The 19,823-nt window shown below is 35.5% G+C and overlaps 1 protein-coding gene across 1 annotated transcript in view; it reads right to left on the bottom strand.

Moving 5' to 3' along the window:
• Positions 1 to 15,630, bottom strand: part of NUP107 (nucleoporin 107) — a 31,761-nt gene extending 16,131 nt beyond the window's left edge. Inside the window, exons 1-10 of the mRNA XM_070946676.1 lie at positions 15,573 to 15,630; positions 14,105 to 14,181; positions 13,409 to 13,495; positions 13,080 to 13,195; positions 11,024 to 11,156; positions 10,167 to 10,270; positions 9,158 to 9,285; positions 8,111 to 8,159; positions 7,613 to 7,684; positions 1,029 to 1,117 (exon numbers count right to left, since the gene is read on the bottom strand). Coding sequence (XP_070802777.1) covers positions 1,029 to 1,117; positions 7,613 to 7,684; positions 8,111 to 8,159; positions 9,158 to 9,285; positions 10,167 to 10,270; positions 11,024 to 11,156; positions 13,080 to 13,195; positions 13,409 to 13,495; positions 14,105 to 14,181; positions 15,573 to 15,580 — 863 coding nt within the window. The 5' untranslated portion in view covers positions 15,581 to 15,630. The remainder of the gene's footprint in view (positions 1 to 1,028; positions 1,118 to 7,612; positions 7,685 to 8,110; positions 8,160 to 9,157; positions 9,286 to 10,166; positions 10,271 to 11,023; positions 11,157 to 13,079; positions 13,196 to 13,408; positions 13,496 to 14,104; positions 14,182 to 15,572) is intronic.
• Positions 15,631 to 19,823: the final 4,193 nt, after the last annotated feature.

The raw sequence follows: 19,823 nt of genomic DNA, 5'->3' as shown, positions 1-19,823 counted from the left end.
CCAGGCTAAGGACACTAGCCATAGGAATACCTGGTAGGTAGAGGCAGAAATTCCTCACTTTTCCTCCCCAAAAACTAAGGTGTGTCTTATACTCCGGAGCGTTTTATATTCCGAAAAATATGGGTAAGTGAAGTATGCCGTATAGCCCCACTTGTTTCAGGATTTGTAATAGTTTGTTGTATCTTATTATATCAAATGCTTTTTCAAAATCAATGAAGCACATGTAAACTCTGTGATTGACATCTCTATAACGCTGTACAAAAATGTGTATGCTGAATAGGGCATCTCGTGTACCAAGATTGTTTCTGAAACCAAATTGTGTTACTTTGACGGTCCTCAATTTTGTTGTATATTCTTGTGTGAATTATTCTCAGGAATATTTCAGGGCATGACTCATTAAGCTTATTGTTCTGTATTCGGTACATTTCTGTATTTGGTATACTTCCTCTTATATTGGCAAATAAAATCAACTTGTAGGATCCTCTTAGGTCTACATCCTCATATGACATGTAGATCATAGGATCTGGATAGATGGAAGACGACTTGTCTCCAATTGTTTCTGCCTTTCTAGTATCTTCCAGCAGAGTGAGTGCACTCTAGGTCCCCTTCATTAAATTTTGCAATTTGTGGAACCTAGGAAACATTCCTACATTGTTGCAGCCCTCATCCTCTGAAACAGCATCCTCCCAAAGGTAAGAATGGGGCTCTTTCTCTTGGGTTCCAGAAGACTTTGAAATAAAAGTAAAAGCAAGCTTCTTGTAGCTGCTTTTTCTGTAGCAAAAGGTAAATCCAAACAAGGGAATTGTGATGTATCTCAATAATGTGAAATACATCACACTATTTAATATTTCATGAACCTTTATCAGTTTGATATATAGTGTTTTAATATGTGCTATAAATTAAAATCCAATATATCATGGAAAATAGAGGTTATCACAACATTTGGCACAGAGGACATGGTTTTTAAATGCTTGTAATATATGGATTATAAATGCTCATGAATGCTCAATAGTAGATCAATAACTTACCAGTATACAGACTTTGCATAAAATTCAATATTATCAGAGAAATCTCCAATTTCATCCTTTGCAATGCTCTCTAACCAGTCTACCACCAACTGAAAATTTAAAAAGAATTACAAAAATAGGATGAGTAATTTATTTCCCACCACATTCCCACTATCGGATAGTGTGTGTGTGTGTGTGTGTGTGTGTGTGTGTGTGTGTGTGTACAGTTAATATTTCGGGTTTCTTCCCCTGTAATTGTGAACATATCCCTAAAAGGGTAGAAGCGACGTTTCGACAGAATCCCATCTGCCATCATCAAGCTTGTGTGAGGGGTCTTTTGCAGTAACTGCCGTTACTATTTCAAATCTGGTGCTGATAGTCTGGGATGGCTCCACCTTTTCATTCTGATTGGTTGGGAGTCCCAGTATGTGTTTATTGGCTTGGCTTCGGGTGTATGGTCGGTTTTTCTCCACTAGGTGGCAGGGCTTCATCTTTCTGGCTGGTTTGAATATGATTTGGTTGGGATTTGTTTTTTGATTAATGTATGGTCTATGTTTTATATTTGGTGTTAAGATTCGTCTATCTATGAGAGCAGGTTTCCAAATAGTAGGCAGACGTGAAGTGTCATCCCGTTTATTCATGCAATATGGTCTTTTTTCTATTTCAATTGCTTCTCTGATTATCCTGCCATTGAGATGTTCTATTTTTGCAACTGTTTTTGTTTTATTAAAATTAATATTGTGTCCTGTTGTATTTATGTGTTGAACTAATGATGATGTGTGTTCTTGCTTTTGTATTGAGTTTTTGTGTTCCTCGATGCGCACACTCATTCTTCTGTTGGTCTGTCCAATGTATGTTGATGGGCAGGAAGCACACGGGATTTCGTATATGCCTTGATCTTCTAATTTTATTTTGTCTTTGGGGTTTCTCAGAATGGACGATATCTTTCTATCTGTGCAAAATATGGTTTTGATGTTGTGTTTATGTAGTACTTTGCTAATTTTATCTGTTGTTCCCCTTATATAGGGCAAGATGGCTTTCCCATTGTTTTGTTCCTCTTATTGTTTTTTATTCTGTCTTGGTGTTGTATGTTTGATCATATTGATGACTTTATTTCTACAGAACCCAGATATTTAGCAAAACATCTTCAACCTTACGCAGAATCTGCTGCTTCATATGTACAGAACTCATACCATTTCATACAAATAATAAAAAAGCAACACATAAAAGAAAATGACCTTCTTGTAAGCTTCGATGTTGTATCACTATTCACACAAATACCTGTCAAAGAAGCCCTGTCATCAATTAAAAACAAATATCAACTACCAAAACATATCACAGACTTAACAGAACATTGTTTATCCAACACATATTTCATACACAGAGGACAGAGATATAAACAAGTAGAAGGTGCACCAATGGGATCACCATTATCACCAGTCATCGCTAATCTTTTCATGGAAGAATTCGAATCCAATGCCTTAGAAAAAACTGTTAACAAACCAAAATTATGGCTCAGATACGTTGATGACACTTTTGTGATCTGGCCACATGGAAGAGATAAATTGGAAAACTTCTTAGTATATTTGAACAGCCTCCATCCCAAAATAAAGTTCACCATGGAGATAGAATCAGAAAACCAGTTACCTTTCCTCGATGTATTAATTTATAAAAAATCTGATGGCACCTTAGGACATACCATCTATCAAAAGAAGACACATACGATGCTCCCAACCAACAACAGGATTATTTTTATAAAATGTTACATACTAAAATACTACAACGGGACTATAGATCTATTTTAATCATGGGAGACTGGAATGGAGTAATAGACTCTAAATTAGACAAAAGGAGTTCAGCGAAATCTAGGATTAGGTTACCTCAGACCTTTTTTGATATAAAAGAAGATTTGGAACTAAAAGATATTTGGAGAATACATAACCCAAAAGAACTGGACTATACTTTTTTTTCAGATAGACATAGATCCTTCTCTAGGATTGATTTCATTTTGTTGTCAGATGATTTACTTGTCAAGACAAAAAGAACAAAGATTTTTCCAAGAACTTTGACTGACCATAGCCCAGTATGGATAGAAATTGAGATGGACAAGATTGAGAGACGTTCTTGGAGATTAAATGAGAACTTGTTCAGATATGAAAAAAACACAACAGAATTTAAAAAGCACTTGAAAGAATTTTTTGAAATAAATTTGAATAAAGGTACCCCAATAGAAATTGTGTGGGATGCAAGTAAAGCTTATATGAGAGGGGTGCTTATCTACATGAACTCTAAACATAGACTGATTCGACAAAAGAAAAGATTTGAATTGGAAATAGAAATAAAGAATAAAGAACAGTTACTTATTAAAAATCCAACAGATGAAAGAATATGCGGTGCTATAAAACTTTTGAAAGATCAATTTCAAATGCTTATGGCGGAACAAGTTGCAACAAACATACAATATGCGAAGCACAATACATTTTGTAACGCTAATAAACCGGGCAGATGGTTGGCTTACACATTGAGGAAAAAACAGAGTATACGGACTATTGATAGTATTGATATTGGAGGGAAAGAAATTTTTCAACAAAAATTAATTAAAGAAGCTTTTGTGGACTATTATACCAAACTATACGCCAAAGAGGAGGTGCAGAATGGACTTATAGAAAAATATTTAAACGATAAAAGAGTTACAAAAATTACTGATCAACAAAAGGAAAGAATGAATTATCCTATAACAGAGGAAGAGATAATAGTAGCAATCAAACAGTTAAAAACAGCCAAAGCTCCTGGCACGGATGGTTTGACTGCAGTGTATTACAAAACTTTGCAAGCTGAAATGGTGGAACAACTTAGAGATTTATTCTGCAATATTCAACAAGGGGGTAAAATACCCCCATCATGGACAACAGCTTATATATCTTTGATACCAAAAGAACAAGTCGGTCCTAAAAAACCAGAGAATTACAGACCAATATCTCTTTTGAATACAGACTATAAAATTTATGCGAAAGTATTAGCCAACAGGTTGATGCCAGTAATTCAAAAGGTGATTCATGATGATCAAGCGGGATTTATCGAGGGCAGATACATGAAGGATAATGTAAGGCAAGTAATAGATTTATTGGAATATCTTGAGAAGAATAAACAGATTCCTGCAGTGCTGGTCTTTTTGGATGCAGAGAAGGCCTTTGATAGAGTGGATTGGAATTTTCTACTAAAGACTTTAAAAAAGATGGACTTTGGGGACCAATTTATACAGGCGATTTCAGCAATTTACCAAGAGCAAAAGGCACAGATCATTATTAATGGAAGTTTGACAACAGAGTTCAAAATTGAAAAAGGAACAAGACAGGGATGTCCGCTGTCCCCACTTTTATTTATCTTAACACTAGAAGTCTTGCTAAATACAATACGGGACTCTAATATCTTGAAAGGGATAATGATTAGGCAAGAGGATTACAGAATAAAGGCATTTGCAGATGATCTGGTTGTTACCCTATCACAGCCAATGGAATCAATAATCCTGATGAAGGACATTATACAAGACTATGGTAAAGTTTCAGGTTTTAGATTGAATCCAAAAAAGACTAAAATGATAGCTAAAAACATGACACAAGATCGTAAACATGAGCTTGAAAGGAGGGCAGGTTTTGAGATTGTACCAAAGGTAAAATATCTAGGAGTTCAGGTTGCAGAATCAAACATGAAATTGTTTCAAAATAATTATGAGGTGTTGTGGCGAGAGGTGCAGAAAGACATGGAGACTTGGAAAAAACTGCAGCTGTCTCTACTTAGAAGAATAGCAGCAGTTAAGATGAACATTTTGCCAAGATTTCTTTTTTTGTTTCAAATGATTCCGGTGCTCAAAAGTGATAAACAATTGAAAGTTTGGCAAACTGGAGTGAATAAGTTCGTCTGGAACGAGAAAAAGCCGAGAGTGAAATTGAAAATTATGCAAGATGTTCCAGAAAGAGGAGGTCTTAAACTTCCAAACTTACAGTTATATTATGATGCAGCAGCTTTAACTTTAACAAGTGATTGGTTTGGAAGGAAAAAGGCTGGAATATTGAATGCAGAAAGTTTTGATCTTGAATTTGGATGGCATGCCTACTTATTTTATGATGACAAAGTTGATAAAGTATTTAAAAGCCACATACTTAGAGACTCTCTGATGAGAGTTTGGAAGAAGCACCGATCCAAATGGGATTATAAAATACCGCTATGGCTGGATCTTGGTCATATTTTGTGGAATACAAATATAATGTCACTCGGGGGGGTTTTTATATAAAGAGGTTCTTTTTACAGATGCGGGCAGATGGCAGCTGAAGACATTGCAGACACTGTTGGACGAAGGGATTAATCTAACTTGGTTACAATATAATCAATTACAATTGAGATGGAAGGAGGACCAAAAAACTGGTATTATGTTGCACGAGGAAGAATTGGTTAGACATATAAAAGAGAAAGGTCCAATGCATATCAAAAGGCTTTATAATGTTTTGTTAGAAAGGGATTCAGAAACTGAATTAGTTAAAGATTGTATGATTAAGTGGGCACAAAATTTTGAAGATCCAGTGATGTTGGAAACATGGGAAAAAATTTGGGTCCAGAATGTTAAATTTACACAGTCGCAGAATTTGAGGGAAAATTTCTATAAAATGTTTTATAGATGGCATTTAGATCCCAAAAAGTTGTCATGTATGTACCCTAATGTTCAGCCAAAATGTTGGAGATGTGAATGTTTGGATGCTACGTATTATCATGTTTGGTGGACCTGTAGGAAAGTTAAGGCTTTTTGGATAAAAATTTGGTGGGTCATGCAGAATGTTTTGAAGAAAAAAATTCAATTCTCTCCACAATTGTTTTTATTGGGTATAGTTAAGGGTTTTACATTGGGTGAAACAAAACTGATATTGTATATGATAACAGCAGCAAGATTGTTGATAGGTAAATACTGGAAAAATGAAGCCTTGCCCACTATTGAGGAATGGACTTTGAAGATGGCCAGTTTTGCAGAGATGGCGAAGATTTCAGCATACTTAAAAGATTGTTCATAAGAGACTTATGAATGGGAATGGAAAAAGTGGATAGAATATGTTCAGAACAAATATCAAACTAGAAAGTATCAAATAGCTTTTATTTGAAAATAATGTATTAGAAATATTTTAATGTAATGAGGGTAAAAAGAATAATTATAAAGGGGAGGGAGGGGTTCAAGTTTTTACACAAGTTTTATATTAAGGGTTTTTTTTATTTTTTTTATCAGATATGAGTACAATATAGGGAAGTCTGGGGGGAGGGGAGGGTTAGGGAGGGTTAGGGAGGTTGGGAAGTTTGGGGAGAGTGGTGGGGGGGGGAAAAGGGGTGAAAATGTAATTGTAAAACTTTTGCAATAAAAAAAAAAAAAAAAAAAGAAGACACATACGAACCGCTATCTCAACGCCAAATCACACCACCATCCAGCACAAATAAACTCTGTTGCCAAAACATTAACCACAAGAACTAAACGTCTGGTTGATGAAGCACATTTACAAACAGAATTATATACACTAACTAATGTACTGACATCAAATGGGTTCTGTAGAAATAAAGTCATCAATATGATCAAACATACAACACCAAGACAGAATAAAAAACAACAAGAGGAACAAAACAATGGGAAAGCCATCTTGCCCTATATAAGGGGAACAACAGATAAAATTAGCAAAGTACTACATAAACACAACATCAAAACCATATTTTGCACAGATAGAAAGATATCGTCCATTCTGAGAAACCCCAAAGACAAAATAGAATTAGAAGATCAAGGCATATACGAAATCCCGTGTGCTTCCTGCCCATCAACATACATTGGACAGACCAACAGAAGAATGAGTGTGCGCATCGAGGAACACAAAAACTCAATACAAAAGCAAGAACACACATCATCATTAGTTCAACACATAAATACAACAGGACACAATATTAATTTTAATAAAACAAAAACAGTTGCAAAAATAGAACATCTCAATGGCAGGATAATCAGAGAAGCAATTGAAATAGAAAAAAGACCATATTGCATGAATAAACGGGATGACACTTCACGTCTGCCTACTATTTGGAAACCTGCTCTCATAGATAGATGAATCTTAACACCAAATATAAAACATAGACCATACATTAATCAAAAAACAAATCCCAACCAAATCATATTCAAACCAGCCACAAAGATGAAGCCCTGCCACTTAGTGGAGAAAAACCGACCATACACCCGAAGCCAAGCCAATAAACACATACTGGGACTCCCAACCAATCAGAATGAAAAGGTGGAACCATCCCAGAATACCAGCACCAGATTTGAAATAGCAACGGCAGTTACTGCAAAAGACTGCTGACATAAGCCTGATGATGGCAGATGGGATTCTGTCGAAACGTCGCTTCTACCCTTTTAGGGATATATCCACAATTACACGGGAAGAAACTCGAAATATTAACTATACACACATACATACCCGTGAAAATTTACATAAACAAATATATATATATATATCCAATTCAGTTCCAAGTGTTGTGAAGGCACGCAACATTTCAGCACTTCACTACTTTATCTTATTTTGTCATACCTGGCTTTGTCGCACCAATGAGTCTCTCTGGAATAGGTTGTTCACAACAGTCTTTTCACTGGCATTTATAACCTAGAGAAAAATAAGTCCATTTTCAAATGACTGAAACACTATTCATATAATATTTTAATATCTTCCATGTTCATTCAGTAGAATCCATCTATCAGAACAATGGCCCTCTACAACAACTCTAATACTCTTATAGCACCTTTCAAATCTGCTTGTGGAAATTAAATTCTGAAGTGCAGATTAGGCAAGAGGGAAGTGAAAGTTCTGTTTCAGAAACAGAACTATACAGTAGTGCTGGAAGCTATCATTTGCACTTTTTGGCTTTTTAAGGCAACATCTGAAAAAAATTATTGCTGTTTTAATTATTTACTTCCATAGTTTTGCCTAGTTGTATTAGACATTTTGAAGAGAGTAATATTTTGCTAAACAATAATATACTTTAGACTTGTATGTTGTTTTGCAAAACAAAATGAGTTAGACAAAACTTACTGCAAGATCAAACATAGTTTCATCTTCCAAAGCAGACTGTATTCTGTCTCTAGGTTCAAAAGACAAAGCAAATTATCATATATGATAAACTAATATTTACTTATATATATATATGCAAGTTTTGGTGTATTTGGGTCTTTTCCCGTGTAAGATTGAGTGTATCTTGGCAACATTTTGACGAGGTCCCACTCGTCATCTTCAGGCTGGTGCCTTCGGCTTTGTGTCTGTGCAAGCAAAGACATGAAGCCGAAGGCACCAGCCTGAAGATGACGAGTGGGACCTCGTCGAAACGTCGCCAAGATACTCTCAATCTTACATGGGAAAAGACCCGAATACACCAAAACTTGCATACCTCTACCCGTGAAATTTTATGTGCTCTTGACTTTTTATTTATTTGTTTTATCTAGCTTTAATCAAGTAGTCTTAGTCCTTTTTTGTTTTCATTAAACACACACCTCTTACTACAAATTAAAACATATAGGCTAACAGTTATATGAAATCTAGGTGCAGTTTTCATGAGAACTTTGCAATTCTATTTCTGACTCTTACAGAGAGTGTTGCAGAAATTACATGTATCTTTGATTTTCCCACGTGGTCTTGCTTTTGATGCCTTACTAGTAGTTTGTGCTATATGTTCCACAGAGGGCTTTAAAACAGTATTGTTGAAACCTCCAAGAAGTTTATTTAATTTTTTTTCATGTTTTTTAAATGATGTGACACAAAATCTTATTCCTCTACTATATTCTGCATTGAATTATCTATTACTCAATCATCAAGATAAATAAATACACTTTAGACTGAAAACATACTTCCTAAGTAATAAATGCAATAGGACTGCAGACAGGATTGCGCTGCAAATTTATGAATAATATACATTTCATGAATAATGTTCTTTCTGAGACTGAACAAAATGAAAGTTTTCTTAGTGTTTCTTATAAATTGTTTGTTTACTTCATATAAGAAATATTTCTTTTTTATTCAATTATGGATTGTAACACAGGAAGGTAACATGTTGAGGAAAGAGTTGAGTGGCTTTTAGAGAGTTACCTGTAAATTGATGACAAGAGTCTCCATGTTACCATTTCTTGCTTTAGAAGCCACAAAATACTAGCAGTTTTGGAAAATTTCTGTTGTCCAGGAGTTGCTCGATACACGATTTTTTGAAGAATGTTTAGCTGATGTTTGAAAAACAATGAAGAGCTACTTTATTTTATTTTATTCATTATAATTAATACATTGTGTAGCATAAAGTAACCATTTATCATTTTACATCTTGAGTATGTGAATATATTCTTAGATGGTAGAATGCAAAGAACAGTTTTCAGGCTTGCAGGATAGGTTTTAGAAGAAAGTTCCTTGCTTACACAGATTAGTACAAACAAGCTTGGACTATAATTGGGCTTTGATTCTGTAGGAGTGTATTGGCCAAAGGGACTGACAATGCTATTCTTATCATTAGCAGAGAATACTACATGTGGTATGAACACTACTAAGACTATTAATCTAGTCTATATCGTCTCTGTGTCATCATTTACTTTATCTTACTATTTTCACATAATTATGTAAAAGCATTTTGATTGATCAAACTTTAGATAATACAAATAAGTATCTATAAGCCCATCTAGTTACAATCATAATCTATGGAAAACTCTTGGATTGTAAAAAGTGTAACTGAAGGTCCCAAGAACTGGATATTTCCTCATTTCTGCTTTGCAACATAAACCCCAAAGAAAAAAGAGTGAGCAAGCAAGCTTCCTTTCAAAACAAGTTTACAATAAAAAATCTGATAGGAAAAGTACAGGCAAAGGGGAAGAACATAGATAATAAAGTTGAAATGATGGTGACTAACTCTTCTTTTAAACCAGATATTTCAAGTTACCAGTTCTACCTTTACCCAATGACAACTGGCAAAGTGGCTGTTGTGACTACTTACAAAGAGTCCTTCCATGTCATACAACATTTGATGAAGGACAAACTTACTATTCAAGCTTATTCTAAATAAAATATTTTTGATTAAGCAAGAAATCACTGAATAACATAATAGAATTCTATATACCTGATTACTGCAAGTATCTTCATACTCATCTATAAGTTCAAAAACAGTATTTGAACTGTGCTTTAACAGGGAATGGAGAAAGTCAGGATACATGCTCCTCGCAGCTAAAATCACAGAAAAAAATGTATCATTAGTTTGATTTGCTTCATGCAATCATTTCTTGCTATGGGTTTACATTTAGACTTCCAATCATAATACAGATCGTCCTCAATTTATGACAATTGAGGTTGGAATCTCATTCATTAAGTGAAGCAGTCATCAAGGAAGATGCTCATCTGACTGCTTTGCTCAATGACTGTAATCCCAACTCTCCCAGTTGCAGTCATTAAGCGCAAAGGGGTTGGGAGGGATGAGGCCCTGAGGCCAGGACCCACTAGCATGTGGAAACACGTCATAGGCCAGGAGGCTTCGACTGGCTATAGAGACCACTGGCATGCAGAAACTTGTCACAGGCCGGGAGGGTAGGGCCCTCTCCCCACTTGGGTCTACTTACTTTACCTTTTTCTACAACTGCTGAAAGAACCTTTCTAGCCTTCAAAATGATCATCTTTGCTAGATTTCACCTTTGCTGGCCAGAAACATCCTCACTTTGCTAGCAAAGGCAATTATTCTGAAGGCTAGAAAGAATCTTTTCCAGCCAGAAAGCTAGAAAGTTTCCTTTCTTTTCCAAGAAATTGATGCCCTATTCTTGGGTTATTACCCAAGAAAATTCATGAAGAAAAGCTTGTTCAGTTCTCTTCTGTTCACTGTACATTAAACAACTCACAAAATATCTATTTTATCTGCTTTTTTCACAGGCTCATTAGTCAATATTGTTAAACTATTATTCAAATAAAACAGGAACATATTCCTCTTACCAGATTCCCCTGGGTCATCCTCATTCAAGAGGACAGCACTCTTTGTGACTTCTTCTGCTGCACTATAATCTAAGTTTGCAAACATGACTGAATGTGGAGGTGTAAGTGCAGCTGTCCAGTCACTGTCATCTAACTAAGATACAAAGCATTTTATCAGTATGAAGGCAGATTTGTTTTCTAACTGTAGTCTACTTTAAGATACACTGATAATAATAGTACACCATAATTGCAATGATAAGTTGGAGAAATGTGAGGTAGCCATTAGCTTTCAAAGAAATGATTTTTAGCAGAGCACTAAAATATATTTTATTTACACTCAGAACAACCTAAATAGCCATTATGAGTTTAGAATTTCATTCCTATTATCCATGTATTAAAATGTAATCTAAAAATTCCTTTTATTAGCCGTAAAAACTTTATTTCAACCAATATAACTATCCCATTATTTTTAAAGGGGTTATATATCAACAAGGTTTTGTGATAAAAAATAAATAAATTCATAAAGGATAATATACCTTCCAAAATAGTAAAGAGAGAATACCAACTCTCTTCCCATCAAGTTAAGGACTGACATAATTTTGTAGCTTTCAAAATAACAGAAGGAAATAAATTGATGCATTTATTTACTTATTCAATTTTTATGGCCTCCACTTCAAAAAATTGCTATGGATGGTAACCAATCATAAAATCAATTAAAAACAAATACAAACAGAATATAAAAATAATATATATATATCAACTGAAAAAAAATCATAACCCTGTATGTTAATATAACCAGGAAACAGGGTGTTTCACACACTTGAAATCCTAGGCCTGGACACATAACCAGTCTTCAAGGTCTTATGAAAAGCCAACAGAGTCAGGGCCAGTGAGAAGCCAGGCACTTGGCAGAGAAGGCATGTCTCCTGGTTCTGCTAGGTGATATTCCTTGGCTGACAGGACCCTGAACATGCGTATCCTGCTAGACCAAATTGGATGGTTAGAAACAACTGAGAGAAGACATCTCAGGTAACCCAGTTCCAAACCACAAAGGTCTTTAAACATGATATAACCAGCACCTTGAATTTCATCCAGAAACACACTGGCAACCAATGCATGAAGCAGTGGTCTTACATAGGATGTATGACTGACACCATTTACAGCTGTGCAGCTTCATTCTAGACCAGTTAAAGCTTCTGGATGCTCTTTAAGGGCAACCCCATATACAGTGTACTGCAGGAATTCAGATGGGCGGTCACAAGGCATGAATGTCTGTGAGCAGATACTTTCGTTTAATAGTAATATACTTATTAGCAGTAACTAGAATCATCCTATCTGGGCTGCAGAAATTCAGACAACCAGGAGATACAGAATAGCCACGGGAATAAACTATAGCAACCAATTATATTCCTCTATGTCATAACCACTTAATGGGGAAGGGAGGGGCTTTCTTGAATATTTTCAATCTCTCTAAATCCCAGACAAATACTGCAGCATAATTCATAAAACCCATAGCAACTACAATGGTAATTATTTCTTTACTTACCAATCAAATAACTCATTCATAAAAATCACAAAATATTCTTACACTGCTATATCTTACATTGGGAAATAGTTAAGATCCAACAAGTTCTTACAAAGTTTTTCATATTAACTTAAAGACACATTGGAAAGGAGAAACTGCACTTTATACACTTTAGCCAGAAAGCATGGCATATCGCTTGGAGAAAAGAATGTGGTGAATGTCCTACTTGGATGAAATAAAAAACAGGTGTCACAAACTGATTGGTTTTGGAGGTGGAAGGACACAGTGCACAACTTATTGCAGGTCCCATTTGTACTATTTTTTTTTTTTAACTATATACTAGCAATCTTTCCAAAACTGCTTACAGGAAGAAAATTAAAAGGAAGACTCACACTCTGCTACTTTATGCATAGCTCCATGAACATGTTAAATGTAGGTGGATCAATTTCTGAGACTGCCATTTTGTGATAATAGTGGGTTATTACAAAGTATAACTAGAGGTTCAACTATGTTATGCACCAGTCTGTTCATTTCTGTTTAGTATGCTCTTACCACAGACAAATTACCAAGGTGCCCAGGAATCTTCACAAAGTAAGGCGATTTCCTCTCTGTGCCTAGGTTGGTAGATATATTTGACTGCTTTGTGGCACTTCGGCTCCGTGGAGTAACTGGAAAAAAATATTTTTGATTTTTTTTTTCCTGAAAAACAGATACTCTTGTGTTTAAAATTTTTAATTTTATTTTGAAAAAATGAATTCTGGATGACAAGTAGAATACAGAAAATGTAAAGGACTATTTTCTTAAAGGAATTTTACTGTATGTTAGCTGTAATTTTTAATTTTTAATATATATAAGTAGACATTAAATAAAAAGAATCTTACCAGATTGAGAAAACAGCCCTGGAGTCCTGGGAATTGCTAATCCTCTTGTTGACATGGCACTTAAACTGTCATCTAGGGTAGCCAAGACTAAGAAAGGAAGCTAAGCTAAGAAAATGTATATCAGATTTTGCCTCATCATATAGAAAATTCTTCTATCAAAATTTGGTAAACTGAGCCCTCTTTCATCAGGTCCTGCAAATGAAATTTTTTTCCTAGTTGGTTAGTTACTGACAACCAAGCCAGATGATGCTATGCACAAAATTTATTTTTTAAATAAAAACCTTGTCTTATTCCATTAACTGGGAATAGGGACACTTGAAAAATCAAATTCAAGTGTTCACATTTTACACAATACCACAATCAAGAAAGCCACATTATAATTAGTGTAGTAAAACAACAGGCATTCTATGATTTTTTTCATTACAAATTGTGTGTGGTAGTTTGTGTATTAGATTAAATCAGTGAGAAATGTTTGCTATCTAATTCATTTTAAAATACATTCCAAACAAGGAGAAACACTGAAAAATTTTAAAGATTGAAACCATGTGGAATGTTGCACCTATTTTTAATACGAGTGTATTTTTTTCATTTTCAAGAAAAAGATGCTATTTTTGCAGCACACAAAAATAATGGGGATCTCCCAAATTACACCATTTATGGGATACAAGTTATGTTAACTACTATAATAAAGGATACTAGAAACTTTTTTTTGAGTATTTTGCTTTTGAACTGGCTGAATCATTTCTTGTGAAGACGTATTCTGAAAATCATTCCTGAAAAGGTAAGAATGAAAATTATTTTGAACCTGGCTCCATATTTTGTCTTCACAGACATAGGATGTATAGCTTTGCCTCCTTTTGATTGAAAAAATATATATTTTGGAAATTTAGACTTAAATGTATTCCTCAGCAAGTCTTCTCTTCTTCATTCACACAAGCAGTTTTCATGATCAATCACATGTCTATGTGAAGATTTATACAGACAATGAGGTGTGAGAGCTTGTTTTATGCATATGTATACCTGTGCGGATCTGTGCACACACATGCACACACCTACACACTGCACACACATACACACACACTGCTCCCTTCAGGGCTATAATTTTGAATTAGAAAAGGGTGAAAAAAGCATCATCATCATCAATTGATGTACGCTCCCACAGAGAGGGGCTCCTCAGGGTGCTGTCGGTCAAACAATGTCGACTGGCGGCCCCCAGGGGGAGAGCCTTCTCTGTGGGGGCACCTGCCCTTTGGAACGAGCTCCCCACGGAGATACAGAGGATCCCGGATTTACGCACTTTCCACCGTGCCCTCAAGACTTTTTTATTCCAACAAGCTGGGCTGGCCTAACTCTTTTTAATTGCTTAATTTTAATTTGCTTTTTAAAAAAGGGATGTTTTAATTAGTATGGGCCAAATTTGTTTAATATGTTTTAAATTGTTTTTTTAAACTTTATATTGTATGTGTTTTATCTTTGGCTGTTCACCACCCTGAGTCCTTCGGGAGAAGGGCGGTATATAAATCCAAATAAACCTTAAACCTTAATTCTATGAAATAATCCTGGAATAGGTTTTAATCACTTTAATCACTACAGTAAAATAGATATAATCACTGTGGAATTACATTTTTCTTAAGTTAAAAACATTAATTGTTCTTAGATCCCTGCCAAAGTGCACACAGCATGATCTAACAAATGTGAAATTCCACAGAAGGCACTTCAACCAGACAAAAGCCCCCCTTCTGGCCAGTTATCAAAGAGCAAAGCATCTAAGGAATAACTCCAATGATGTGGGAGGAGGTCCAGCACTTTTGGTGCCTATGCCGTATATCGTTTTGGGGTGAGGGGCAAGACTTCAATTTCCTGTTTTTTATAAAACCTGGTGCTACACATACCACCCGGGACACTAAAAGTATGCCATTAATTGAGAATAAAAATGAATCCCAGCCACTAATTTTAATGTGTTTAATATAAAAAGGTAAAAAAAAACCCTTTTTATCAAGGGTTTTAAATAATAAAAACCCAGTAATAACAACAATAAATCTGCTACTGTTCCTCCATTATGCAAAATCATCGTTGAATAAATGTATGCGATAATAGAGACGTCCATTTTTAAGGTACCCACAGAAACCTTCATCATCATCTGCCTAGGGCCAAAATAGCTCACCGGTCCATTTCGGCATTTGAGGCCAGCGGACCTCCCGTCAAAGTCGCTACTTGAGAGTTCCCGCTTCCGGAAATTAGGTAACGGGGACCGGAAGGGAAGCACACTTGAGAGGCAAGGATGGAGTTGGAGCCGCGAAACGACGATGTCTTTGGTCCTAGACTAACCGCCTGGTGAAAAGCCCGTTGATCTTTTTTTTTTTCCCTAACGTTTTTTCTAACGTTAGAATGCTAATATGCCTCCGGACTTCAGAATGGAAAAGAAATCTATAAATCCGTTAACTGCCTTGACAAAGGCAGGTTAAATCGAGTTCCTGTCCTCAGATCAGCAAGTAGGGCGCCCTCTACCGCTTTGGAGGATTACATCCCCATCGATGTTCAGAGACCTGCTTGTTTCCTGTTGCTGCGATAGGCGATAATTTGACGCCCGCTAGATTTAAACTGTTTGGGGAAACAGCATTCGGAAGCCGAAACAGTGGTTATCTCTGGAGTCTGTGTGCAGATAGATTATTTATTATAATAGGAAAATTTACTATGAGAGAGTGGATTTTATCAGCAGTAATCCGGATTAAATATCCTGCCTTTATTACTTTTATAAATGATTCAAAACTGCGAACATAGATAATATTCTTCATCCTTATTTCCCCAAAACTACAACCCTATGAGGTGGGTTGGGCTGAAAGAGAGTAACTGGACCAAAGTCACCCAGCAGGCTTTCATACCTGAGACTCGCAGTCTTCCAGTTTCTGGCCTGATATTTTAATCACTAAACCAAACTGGCATTTTATTCAAAAGTAAATCACTGGAGATCAGATTTGGCTGAAAATATCCAGCTGATAGGATAGCATAAGTAATATTATTTCCTATAAAGCCATGTAATTAACAGATTTCTGCCATCCAGATTAGGTAGGTACTGGGAAACAAACCCAATGAACTAGGTACCGTTTGGATACTCTTATGCTAACAGGTTGAAAATTGTGTGTGTATGATATTTTTATTTAATTAATTTTAACTTAATTAATTTTAAGATGTATCTATTTTACTGTTTTTAGATTTTTCCAAATAAAATGCCTACTTGTAAGCCCAAGCAAAACTTGTGTGGGTGGGTGGGGGATGAGTTATAAATAAAATCATGTTACTTAAAATTTATATACAGGTAGTCTCGACTTACAACCACAATTGAACCCAAAATTTCTGTTTCTAAGGGAGACATTTGTTAAGTGAATTTTGTCCCATTTTACAATGTTTCTTGCCACATTTGTTAAGTGAATCATGGCAGATTAGATTAGTAACACGGTTGTTAAGTGAATCTGGCTTCCCCATTGACTTTCCTGATCAGAAGATCACAAAAGGGAATCACATGGCCCTGGGACATTGCAGCCATCATAATGTGAGCCAGTTGCCAAGTGTCTGAATTTTGATCACATGATCATGGGGATGCTGTAATGGTTGTAAGTGTGAAAAACGGTCGTAACTCATTTTTTTCAGTGCCGTTGTAACTTTGAACAATCACTATTGAACTGTTGTAAGTTGAGGACTACCTGTACATGCTCCTTATTTATTAGTCTTGCTTCAGATATCACAGTTCAAATAATTCTCTAAATGAATAAATTGCTTAAAGGTTAACAGGAAGACAAAAATAAAATAATCGAATTTAAAATATAGCAGCTTTTAATAGTAACAGAGTTGGAAGGAACTTTGGAGGTCATCTAGTCCAGCCCCCTGCTCACACAGGAGACCTGTAGTACGGATTCGAATTGCCGAACTTTCTGATCGACAAGCTCAGCTTGCATATGGAAATATGGTAATAGGTATAATAGTACCAGTATGTAGCAAGTCTTTCATAGAAATTGTGTATATAGCCTATTAAAAAGATCATTTCAGCCTTTTTCCAGGGGAAAGCAATAAATAGCACTTTTTTTTGCTAACACTTGTCATTTGAAACTAGCAGTATTAGTTACATTTACCATCCAAAATAATGCTTTTTAAAAAACGCTGCTTATAAATTTCACAGAATAAATAGATCAACTAGGAATGCTCCCTCCTGCTTTAATAAAACATGGAATACACAAAACATTTTGTAAAATCCAAATGGCAAAAATAGATGGCAGAGTTTATAAGATATCCTTCTACAATGTAATTTAATTCTAATTGTGATACACATATACTTCTATTCAGATTAAAATAATTGCTGAATCCACAGCACAAGTTTGATGTTTTGAACAGATTGTTGTTCAAGTGTTTTAAGGGCAGATACATTGTAACAAATTAAATAGAATTGATATTGTTAAATTAGAAATGATAATTGTTTAAGTCTAAAAGAAAGTTTCGTTGTCCAGAATTCAGAAGCATTGTGAAATTTTACATATAATAAATCACACACACACACACACGATTTTTTGTTAGTCAAAATTGGAGATACTAACCTTGTGATAACATTACAAAAGAGAATGCAAACATTGTTCTGTTTCTTAGTGCTATATTTTGTGGCAAAGGTAAAATATTGATATAGTTAATAATTGGATTATTGAGATCCTTCTGTATTGCAAGGTACAAATGTTCAAACATTGTGATACCACAATTTCCTAAATAACTTAAGATATGCTACTAAATACCATGCTGTAAATTTCTGAGTAGATACCATCTAGCAGTGGATAGATGTATAGTTTTATACATCCTATAACTACATATAGCTATCACTCAACCCTCTCCCAGGACTTTACTTCCTGCTTTGCCTGCAATGGTGCTTTGCCTCTGTCTGATCAGCTGTACAAAATCCTGTAATTCCTCCAGCTGCTAGCATTTGAAAGCCCCCAGTAAATTATAGATTTATGAACTATGTAAAATCTGCCTCAGAGCATTTTTGTGTGCTATTACACATTACTTCCTAAAATGATTACAACTCAATTAAGCTAGTATTTATACAATAGTAGAAAGTTAATGTAACTTTCTCTCCCTCCTTGCAGCTAGATTAGAAGCAATTCCTCCAAAGAATAAAAACTCTTGATTAACAGTATTCAATAAAAGGTTAAGATTACAAGACAGGATTCCAGTGAGTATTCTACTTTTAAATGGTGTGTGAGTGAGATTTATGGCAGGAAAACTGTTTTTTCTATTTTTCCAAGACAGTGGGTGAAGGCTTGTCTCTTTTGTGAAGGAGATGCTGTCTGAATCTTCTGGTTGCTCTGGTCCTGCTCATCTTTATTATTATAAGAACCAATTACATTTCAGTATTTTATCTTAAGATTTCTTTTAAATTCATGATTGCAAAGAATGAAAAAGCTATTTTTTTCAATGCAGAGGAAATCTTCAATATTTCGTCTTCCTAATTCAATGCAGAGGAAAGTATCAATATTAGGGCAAAGAAAGTAGAGAAATATGCCAAAGCTTGAATTATGTTCTAGATTCTAGAACAGTGATGGCTAACCTTTTCTGAACCAAGTGCCCAAAGCGTGCACGTGTGAATATGCGCGTGAACCCCCCCAAATGCAATGCGCCCCCGTATGCACCCCCCACATGTGACACCCCCCCCATGCACAGCAGAGACCTGAAGACCAGCTGGCCAGTGAGAGGCAAGCACACATGCGCAGCAGAGATGAGCTGGGGCGACGGCTTGCATGCCCACAAGGAGGGCACTGCGTGCCACTTCTGGCACGCGTACCATAGGTTCGCCATCATGGTTCAAGAGCATAATTCAAGCTTTGGCATATTTCTCTACTTTCTTTGTCCTAAATATTGATAATAACTTTTCCATTTTTGACATTCTAACATGGGAAGGCAATATTGGAAAAGAAAAATAGCCTGATTATGAAAGATGCTTCCTATTTGTGTGAAAGAAGCATCCACACAATAAATTAATTTCCCAATACAGAAAAATGCATTTTTATTTTATGTCAGTCAGGCTTCTCATTCCTTCCAGTCCTTTTATGGCACAGTTGCAACTAATATGACAATAAAAGAATCCCTAATCACAGTATGAAAAAAACAGAATAAAAATTACCAGTCCTGATAAGATCTAAGATTTTTCTAGATGAGGTATGGATATTCTTCAAACAGGAAGTAGTAGTCACTGAACATATTTAGTGTTCCTTTCTCAGCTACATGTGCAGAAGGCAACTACTGTACATAACCAAAAGGGATGATGGGTTAGAAACATGAATAATTCAAATTGAAATTGAAAGGCCTTTTTTGGAGCCAGTGGAATTCAATAAGAAACCACCTGCTTTAAACCTTTATTTGAAAGAAGCTACATATT

The sequence above is a fragment of the Pituophis catenifer genome, unplaced genomic scaffold (genome assembly GCF_029215685.1).
Source record: "Pituophis catenifer annectens isolate HBS135680 unplaced genomic scaffold, rPitCat1.0.hap2 SCAF_7, whole genome shotgun sequence".
Lineage (NCBI taxonomy): Eukaryota > Metazoa > Chordata > Lepidosauria > Squamata > Colubridae > Pituophis > Pituophis catenifer.
This window is presented reverse-complemented; position numbering and strand designations above follow the sequence as displayed.